This window comes from Coffea eugenioides, unplaced genomic scaffold (assembly GCF_003713205.1).
Source record: "Coffea eugenioides isolate CCC68of unplaced genomic scaffold, Ceug_1.0 ScVebR1_2756;HRSCAF=3842, whole genome shotgun sequence".
NCBI lineage: Eukaryota > Viridiplantae > Streptophyta > Magnoliopsida > Gentianales > Rubiaceae > Coffea > Coffea eugenioides.
Genome location: NW_020863270.1, coordinates 16,626 through 26,790, shown reverse-complemented (window position 1 = coordinate 26,790; position 10,165 = coordinate 16,626). Strand labels below are relative to the sequence as shown.

The window sequence follows — 10,165 nt, the reverse complement described above, 5'->3', positions numbered from 1 at the left end:
GCATCAACATGCCAGCAAAAAAACGGATGTCATTGCCATAAATGACTGCTCAAACCTTTGTTCCCTGTTGCATCATAAAGAAGAAAAGTTGTAAATTTGTAAAATAGTCAAAGATATATGCAAAAATTGAAGGAATATTTTTATTTTTTTGTTACCTCAGAATCTGTAAGAAGGAAGCGGCGGTAGTTCACGGGCCTTGCTCCTCGACTCAACTGAACATGTCCTCTCTCAACAACCTAAGCCAGTACTATTCATCCTTTTACTTCCTCAACGACCTCATTCACTGGAAGGTAGCGTCTTGTCATGCTTATCTATAAATGGTACAAACAGATGAATTTAATTCTAAATATAGACTACCATTATAATAGGATTAATTAAAAATTGAAGAAACAGCAAAAGAATGTTCATTTACTTGACAGCTAATTGAGAAGCTTCAAGAACTTCTCTATATACAATATTTTTTGTCTGATTTATTCTAGATTTATCAAAAAATGGAGGCTTAATGAGTAACTTGACTTGTAAAGCTGTTCTTGCACGTGATAACGCCACATAAAGCTGGCCATGAGAAAACACAAGTTCTCTTAAATAAATACCTACAAAATCTAATGGTTGTCTTTGAGGTTTGTTAATTGTCATTGCAAAGCAAAACGGATTGGAAACTGAGTTCTCTTATATGGGACAGGGTATTGCTCATCAGTTGGAGATTCTAACGGAATTCTATGGATGAAAACACCTTTTCCAGCAAAATCACCTACAACTATTTGAGCATGAATAACATTTCGGCTCAAATTCTTGCATATTAATCTTGTCCCATTACAAAGGCCTTCAGTGGGATCTAAATTTCTAAGCAAGATTATTGGTGCATTAACCTTCAAGATTAGCCTATGTGGTGGAAGTCCACTTAGGGAAAGAGAATTCAAAAAGTCCTCATACTGTCCCTGATGATTTGGATTTAAGGTTTCATCAAAACTAAGATATTCTACTGCTTCACCTGGAAATTTGCTAATGAGAATGTCGTTCACCTCATCAACAAAATTATTTTTTGTGGACAGAATTGCTCGGTTGACTGGAGTGTTAGCATCTGATGATGCAGTCATGGTATTGGGGTACACTAAATTTATCAAATTATCTAGTGTAGAATCAGCCTCACTATTTTCAAGCAAAATTGAAGAGGGAATCTTTATGTAGCTATCATCTTGGATTTTTTCAGTTCCATTGCCAACTCTCAATAAATAATCAGTAAATGAGGGGTCTAATCGAGCCCTCATATTCTCTGTTAACTGCAATTTTTCAAGAGAAGGCCATAGAAGAGAATTTATTATGCAAGCATTAATAGTCTCAGATAATTTATCATGCAAGCATTAATAGTCTCAGATTGATTTCCTCTAATAACAACTGGAAATGTTTGTCTAAAGTCGCCACCAAAGACGACAACTTTTGCACCAAATATTTCTGAGGAGTTCATAAGATCTTGCAATAGATCATTTAATGCTTCAATTGCAGATCCTTTTGACATAGGAGCCTCATCCCAGATAGTTAGTTTGGATTCTCTAATCATTGCTGCCAGGCTGCTTTGTTTGCTAACTCTACATGCTCTGCCTTCTGAAAGATCAATTGGAATTTTAAATCGTGAATGGGCAGTCCTACCTCCTAGTAGTATAGAAGTAGCAATTCCTAAAGTGGCTATTGCTAGTGCTAAATACCCTTTAGACCTTACATCAGCTAGCAACGCTCTATAGATAAATGATTTTTCAATGCCTCCAGGGCCATCTACCAAAAAGGCCCCACTTTTGTTCTCATATATGCGGTGAGATATGATCTCAAATGCATGCCTTTGTTTTTCATTAAGCAAAGAAATTGCATTCAGATCTTCTTCACGAACTATTATGCTTCTTTCAGCTAACCATTCGCTTGTTTGATTCTCAACATCAAAGGATGATAGATCATTCGAAACCAATCCAAATGAAGCTATGCTTTTTCCCATTGATTCAAGAAAACCACTTATTTGTTGCAGTACCTTTTTCCTGACCTCTCTAGGAGTCAAATCTGAACACCTTAGAAAATCCACCGACATTACAGCCTCAAATTTTAACCATAATTGTATGGGATTGTTAAGACAAGATATACAAAAAGGGTTGCAAAAAGTCTTCTCAATTCATAAGGCATATGAAAGAGAGAAGCCTCTTCAAGAAAATGTTCTTGGTTGTTATCATCTTGAAGCAGCCCTCTTAAAAGTGCTGCTTCACGAAAGGTTCTAACAAGTACACCATTATAAGTTTTCAAGTCATCAAAGGACTTCGGAGCACGGACTTTTGTTAAAAGAAGCCTAAGGTAGTACCTCTCTCCTTCAGTCGGATGAACTGCATTTATTCTTCCTATAGAGTCCCCTCGATCTCTCATTTTCCAACGTTTCTCATCAGGAAGCCAAACAAAATGGTCTGCAAAATTCAGAATATGTACAATTCAGAGTCTGAGCTTCTAAATCTGTTCTATTCATGTAGAAGAATTCAGTGAGCATTGTCTTTTTGTTTCTTGGATTGCTCACAACACTGGTCAAATTCTAATGCTTTTTGAAACTTATAGGCTGATAGTTTCCTAGGTGAAGCTGCAAATGCATTACTGCAAGTTTTATTTCGCCCATAGCAAAACGAAAAAGTCTCCATCCAGCCTCACGTGGTGAGACCCAGTGAGCTGCTCGATATTGCTGGATTTCATCAATATGGCTGTTTGGATTATCGGAATTAACATGAAAATTGATTCTATCATGTCCTTTGCAAATGTATTTATAGATGTACTTAACAGCCTGAATTGTTGAACAAATTTCAACATTAATGTGACAATCAAATTTAGCCAATAAATAGGCATTATAGGGAACAACCCATCTATTATCCAAGTAATGCTGCCTAACTTTGACTCTAACACCATTATTACTTCGCCTATATACTGGATAAGAATTAATGGTCTGGGTTGTTTCCTTACAAAAATCCTTTGGATAGGAATGCCTACACTTGCCATTCTTTGTCATACACACACTTGATGGATTTAAAACACCACATGGACCATGCATCATGTGTTTTTTAACCATTTTATATAAGTGTAGGTATTTCACTTTGTCTGGAATCTCGGTGCTGACAATCTTATCATACTCTTCAGGTCTGAACATTTTATGTTGAGATTTCAAAATTAAGAGGAAGTGTGCATGTGGCAAGCCTCTTTTTTGAAACTCTATAACATATGTATAGGCTGCCACTTCACCAAAAATATTTTTCTTCAGGATTTCATTTTTTAATTCTTCAAATTTAGCACGAAAGACTCTTACAATCAAATCAGGGTGATTCTGTGCTTCTTCTTTTTCAATTAGGTGTTCTTTTATTTCTGGCCAATTAGGATTGCAAGTCATGGTCAAGAAGATATCCGGTTTACCAAATTTTTGGACCAAAGTCATTGCATCTATGTATTTTCTTCTCATATTTCTTGGCCCTCCAATAAAGCTTGCCGGTAAAAAAATTCTCTGACCAATATTTGCTGCCTGTGTTTCACCAGTAGCCACAGAGTCTTGTAATCCTTGCAAAAACTCTCTCCTTATTTCCTCTTGTTGTGATCTAAAAAAATCTAGTCTTTGAGATTCAAGCTTAACATACATATCCACTATAAATTACTGAATTAATCTAGCAAAATGATGCAAAAAAACTCATCATTATCCCTTATCTGGAACTTATAAGCATAATACTCTCTCACAGAAACAAAATTTGGATCATTATCAATGTTCGCCATTGCTGGTCGACAAATTGCAGAATAATTAGTTAATTTACTATGCTGAACTGAACTACAAATAGATGAATAAGATTGGCTACACCTACCATCTTGTTCCATATGTAATAGTTCTTCAACAGTAGCAGCAAGCATTAGGGAAATTGAACTTTCAGAATTCTTATTTCGAGTATTTTTCTTGTGGATCTTTTTTCCTTTTTTCTGGATTCCCTGATGCCAACTGAGTTCACCAAAAGGAAAAAGAAGAGGGTACTGCAAGGGGTCATAACAGCCATAGTAATATTCTATACTGTGATAATGACCACCATGAGTATGGACTCGAATATTTCTCCTGCTTGTTTCCCCATTTTCTTCTTCTTCAACCCACAATGCAGCAACTTGGGAGACCGTAGGTTTGTTAAATACCCTTTAGTCTACACCAGGCAGCGTTCTCAAGATAATACGATAAGTATCAAGGTTATGAACTTCTCTTAAACCACGAAAAAATCGAGCATATGGATTGTGTTCAAGGATATTCATAACCTTCTGGATAATACTTTCTGTTAGCCTTGGACATGCATTTAAACGATTTGTCAGCTCATTTTCAGTATCATGAAAATACAACTGCAAATTTTTTGAGGCCTCTAAGTCACTAATGAAGTGATAAACTTGCCCCTGAATCCTAAATGTATAGATACCTTTATTTCTCTTTTCTAGATTCTTGTCGCACTTAACTCCAAAAGAAGTGAAAGCAAAAATGTTGTTAATTGTTCTTATACATACTCTAAATAATTTTGCCTCTTCTGAAGATGAAGTTAATAGCTCTTTTAAAGGAGTTGGAATTGGGTTGCTAGCTAACACTATGTCTCCAGTAGAATAGCAAAAGTTGGTTGTTTCATAGGAAAATTTTTTTGCACCACAATGTGGGCAATCTGGTTGTTTTGGAAGAATGCTTGCCGCACCTGGAATGCAATCTAACAGGTCTCGCCCTTTTTTTTGAACTCTTCCTATGATCAATAAAAGATAGATTTTAAATGACTTAACTTGTTTAATAAACAATAATAAGATATAAAATACCCAAGTTATTTAACAATGTAAATGTTAAAAGACCTGTACGTTTTCTCTTAGTTTTCCCATGATTTTGTTCAAGTATTCCTGTAAAGTAGAGTCCAATATCAGCCACTTGAATTAGATAAATTAAATAATTGGAAGAAAATGATTTTTAGTATTCAATTTAAAGCTAAAAATGTTTTGAAAATACATAAAATCAGTTACTTGATGGGAAGAACTATATTAATAAGCAGTGCTATATTAAGTACCTGAAAACTGGGACGCATTCGATTGTAATTGGTGAACAACTTGATTAGACTGATTTAAAATCTCAACACCCTCAGGATTATGTTGTTCAGTTGTACTTATGAGAGGTTGCAAACTCTCAGATCCTATATTCTGTGCTTGATCCAGCTGATTTTGCTTAGTTTTTTTCACTGTCATCTTAAGTACTCTCTGTTTCCGTCGATTTCTATAGGTGGAAGATTCAGCTATTGAAAATTCCGACAGGACAGACATACATGATTGCAAACTATTCAAGTTTGCATTTGGTAGCGAAAATGTGTTAACAAAATCCTGTATTAGAGGCTGAACAAATTTAGAGACATTTGGAAGAGGACCTATAATCTGCGATCTCATACATTCTTATTGACTTGAATGTTTTTTCTAAGATCTCTGAACTTTCAATGCAAGAGCTTTCTCTTTCCGATGATGTCTCAAAGTTACGCTTTGGCTATTTGCAAATTCAAATGACGCATCCATACCAGTTTGCGTACTATTTGAATTTATATCGAATAAAGACAACCTGGGAAGAGACTGAACAATAGAAAGCTCAGTCACAATCTTAGCAAGGTCTACAATCTGATTTTCTAAAGAGGCTACCTCAAAAAGTTGGTTTGTTTGAGATGCTTTGGCCTGTGATCTCACACTCATTTGTGTAGGATACTCTGTCAGGTTGGAAGTGTGCCTCCCTGTAAACTGGAATAGTGCAGGCGTACACACTTGCATATTACTCAAATTTACAGGTGGCAAGGAAGACGCAATAGCAGAAGGCAAAGTTCCTACACTATGACGTTTTATTGCTCTATCTAATCATTTCTTTTTCCATCTAAGAATTGCATCTTTTCTACAATTTTTTTCCAGGAGAACTGCACCAATCGTCCCTCACATATCACAGATGTGAAAATTAAGTCCCTCAGAACAAAAATAATCAGTTTTAGTCCCTAACAAACAAAAAATGATCACCTTTAGTCCATTTTCACTTTTCCGAACAAATTTTGGCCGGAACTCACAGGTCCACATACAATGACCAATTTTTAAAGGATAAAAATGACAAATCACCATTGACCAATTATGCGAGAGACCAACTGTGCAAAACTTTAGCTAAACATTCATTAAAAAAAATACAAAAACTAACCCACCATTATTTGCAATTCATAAGTGGGGCGTCGATCGTCACTGCGCCACCTTTCACTTGGTTGCAAGCGTTAATCTGCCCTTACATTGCCCCACTGCATAGAATCTGGTGTAGGACCCTGCCCAGAATTGTCAAGCCGCTGCTTGAATTTAGGAACATACTTTCCAGGGGGTGGTGCTGCCGATGCTGCTAGAGCAGCAGCAGATGTTCTGGAGCAGATCCACTCCCTCCACCATTCAGATCAGAATGTCTCGTAGGGTTGTCGCTTGATTTTCTCAACCTTTCTTCTATTTCTTGTTCCCGTTGTCTCTAGTTTTCTGCCATACGGTCTAACTTTGCTTGGTGCTCAGCTACTTCCTTCTTTTGCCTCTCTACCTCTGTATATATAAATGCAGAAATTCACAAATAGAATACACACGCAAGTACATACACCTCAGATGAATAAAGGAGATGATTTAGGCATTCCCCTTTCTTATAAACTCTAAATCAACTTAACTTCTCTGAAAAACTTATCATTCAAATAACAATAGAATCTTAAGTTGTAATTGTGGATAGATGAAAAGGGTAAAATTGTCGTAAAAACAAATAAAAAAATAAAAAAGGGGTATATGAATGAAAATGGAACTGCAAAAACTCTCCTAAAAATACCATAGAAAAAAGTTTTAACCTACGAAGCATAATTTCGAGATTTCAAGAAAACAGCTTTCAATTATAGTTTTGCAAGAGCTTGCAATGATTATAACGTTATTCTGTAAGCAGTATTACTGTATTGATTATCACAAGAAATTGTCATTGCAACAACAAGAATCAGATTTTGGGTTGAGATGAATAATGGTGGATTAGTTTTTGGTTTTTTTTTATGAATGTTTAGCTAAAGTTTTGCACAGTTAGTCCCACGCACAATTGGTCAACGGTGATTTGCCACTTTTACCCTTTAAAAATTGGTCATTATATGTGGACCCAGTGAGTTCCGGTCAAAATTTGTTCAGAAAAGTGAAAATGGACTAAAGGTGATCATTTTTTGTTTGTTAGGGACTAAAACTGATCATTTTTGTTCTGAGGGACTAAATTTTCACATCTATGATATGTGAGGGATGATTGGTGTAGTTCTCCCATTTTTTTCCTCATCATTTGACCCACATCAAACTGAGAAATCACAGTAGGCACATTATCACAATTTTCTTTGATCACAGAGTCCATGATAAAAAAAAAAAAGATTACTATCCAAGGCTTTCTATATCGAACAAACATTCACTCTCATCATGTGAAGGCTTTTACTCTCATAGCAGAAAGAAAACCATTAACTACATCATGTATCTCACAATCATGTAAAAATGAAACAGATAGCAATTAATATGCCTGAAGCTTAAAACTTTTTAACATGAGACACACAACCTGTAATATAATCAATAGCCGATAAAATCCAAATCCCTTAAACAAAAAAAAGCAGCACAAAATTTAGTTTCTTAGACAAAATTGAGAACTGAATATACCAACTTGTTGGAGCAAAAGATGCACACCAAATAGAATAGCCAGCTTCAGTTGAAGAAACAGGTCGACATTTTGTAAGCATAGGCTAAAAAAAAAAAAAGCAAAATCAGTATAAGAAAAGGAAGAATAAAGATTCACAATGAAAAAAAAAACTGAAGAATTACAGTAGCAGTGCTAGACACCGTTTTCATAACTCCATAAAACTTATTGTTTAGTTATGATCTAGAAGTATAAAAATATGTTTTCAAGTAAAGTAAGCACATTGTGAGAAGAAAATCAACCAAATTAATAAATGATGGTCTTATAACTCTCATTATTGATCCGTTTACTATTCTGTTAAGTTTTACTGCTAGCGAAAAGATAGTCAAATGATCTGAGCCTAAAACATTGTCTAGATAAACTGTTTACTAATATTGTTATATAATGGTGAAAATCAGGAAAAAAAAAACTTGATCCTATAAGGTTATGAAGACATGTGTATCTGTGGTAGAAGTGATAGTTTATAGATTTAGAGACTCTGAGGTCAGGGCATTTATGAACCATTAACATATTCTTAGTGACAATTTTAGTCTTTATTGTTGATAGGAAGTCAACGTGGCCAGGATCTCCTATATCCCTGTATATGGCTGAAGTTGCAGCTGTTTCCTAAGTTGCTATAATACATGGCTTCTACATGGATGTTTAGTTAATTAATAGGCAGACTGATAAATCTGTTTTTTAAGGAGAGGCCAAAGAAAAAGTGCAATGGAAAATAATTAAGTATACAGGTTCTTCATCGATCATAATGTTAAGTGACTGTAGTTTCTGCAGTAGTATTTTTGATTCATGATATATGTAGTTTTTGCACCATAACTTACCAAAATTTGATTTACAAAAAATTTCTTGAAAAGGAACGAAAATTTGTCAACAAATATTGAAAAAGCAACATCCTTTTTTTCAGGAAAAAACAAAAGTATCAATTCCAATGTCTTAAATAAAGTCAAGAGGTTGATATCAATGGCAAGAAGTGAACTTTATCTAAAAGAAACTGATAATCAAAATATCTAAGCTTCTAAATTGGCCGAAAATGAAAAATCAAAAAGCTAATTGAACAGCTAACCCAAACACAACTGCAAAAGGAACAAAAAAGAATGCAAGCAATGCAAATTAAATAGGAAAAAGAAAAGAAGAATAAACCTGATTAAGTGAAGTATTATATTGAATTACAGATTGAATTACAGGAGCAAAAAAAACCGTTTGAAGTATTACAAATGAAAAGGACCCTTACCAAAGCTAGAGGCAGAAAAAGCTCCCTTCCAAACGCAAGGTCTTCAGAGAAAGAAATACACCCTTTATATGGGCACTTCCCTTTCTTTTCCTTGTTAATACCTAAAAACCTAAATTACTACTCACTTAATGTCTATCACATCAAATCCCTGAAAATATGATTTAGAATTACGGTGTTCATGGGAAAATTGGATGGTTGCAAAACCAATTCCAGTACAAATGAAAGAAATCAAACTGCTGGCCACTTTTGTGGGGAAAAATCCCTGAATTTTGGGGGAAAAAGAAGACACCTAATCGCTGAGGGATTTCAGGCCTTCCATGCCCAAGTACAATAAGCATGTGAAGGAGCCATCTCTGCTACAGGAAGAGAAAAGTACTTGCTGGTACTTTCACGCGAAGAAGAAGAAAAGAAGAGATGCTGGTTTCTTGTTTGTCTGAAGTAGGGTTGGAGCTGAACCAAGTAGCTCAGCTCGAGCTCGCGAGCCACTTGGTCAGCAGCTCGAGCTCGAGCTCGGTTGACCAAGCTCGATCTCGAGCTTGAGCTGCTCGTTAAAGCTATCGAGTCGAGCTCGATCTTGGAAATATAATACTCGAGAGTTCGGCGAGCTCTATCGAGTTTTTTATAATATATATTTTAATTTTTATTATTGTAAAATGTCAATAATATCTTTTATTTAAAATTATATATAAAATATTAATTTTTATTACTTGAGCTTGATTAGGCTTAATTGAGCTCGAATAAGCTCGATTGAGCTTGATTTAAATTAATTACATTTAATTAAACTCGAGCTCGAGTTCCATAAATTGATGTCGAGCTCGAGCTCGAGCTCGAATTTTAAAAGTTTGACGAGCTCGAGCTCGAGCTCAAACTTAGTTATTTTGCCTCGAGTCGAGCTCGAGTAGTGCACTACTCGAACTCGACTCGACTCGACAACACCTTTAGTCTGAAGTGTTTGAAATGAAATGGGCCGGTTGTCTGAAGTGTCTGAAATGAAATGGGTCCCATTGGTTCTAATACAATGTAACGGGCAATGGAATGTCTTCTTGCTGGTTCCGTTGGTTTCTTGTATGCCTTTGTTCCATTGGTGCCCTCATTAAAAAAAATCCAGCCAAGTGTCAAATAAGTAGCAAGCCACTTGTCAAAAAAAAGCTGCTACAATGACCACCACTCTCTTTTTATTATACTTGAGG

The 10,165-nt window shown here is 35.5% G+C and overlaps 2 protein-coding genes across 2 annotated transcripts; both read right to left on the bottom strand.

Annotated features, from left to right (window-relative positions):
* Window positions 1-1,318: 1,318 nt before the first annotated feature.
* LOC113757128 lies at window positions 1,319-2,074 on the bottom strand. The gene has a single exon (XM_027300536.1). It carries the CDS (start codon window positions 2,072-2,074, stop codon window positions 1,319-1,321), a length of 756 nt encoding a protein of 251 aa, XP_027156337.1.
* A 14-nt stretch (window positions 2,075-2,088) lies between these two features.
* LOC113757127 lies at window positions 2,089-3,643 on the bottom strand. Its single transcript, XM_027300533.1, has 2 exons — window positions 2,578-3,643; window positions 2,089-2,438 (listed from the first exon to the last, which is right to left on the bottom strand). The coding sequence occupies exons 1-2, from the start codon at window positions 3,641-3,643 to the stop codon at window positions 2,089-2,091; spliced, it is 1,416 nt and encodes a 471-aa protein (XP_027156334.1).
* Window positions 3,644-10,165: the final 6,522 nt, after the last annotated feature.

What these genes read in the sequence shown, in the direction of transcription:
- LOC113757128 (XM_027300536.1), bottom strand. Translation starts at nt 2,074, where the DNA reads ATGTCGGTGGATTTTCTAAGGTGTTCAGATTTGACTCCTAGAGAGGTC.
- LOC113757127 (XM_027300533.1), bottom strand. Translation starts at nt 3,643, where the DNA reads ATGTATGTTAAGCTTGAATCTCAAAGACTAGATTTTTTTAGATCACAA. An exon ending in AGGAAACTATCAGCCTATAA is followed by an intron (nt 2,439 to 2,577) that starts GTTTCAAAAAGC and finishes TGAATTTTGCAG; the next exon opens with ACCATTTTGTTTGGCTTCCT.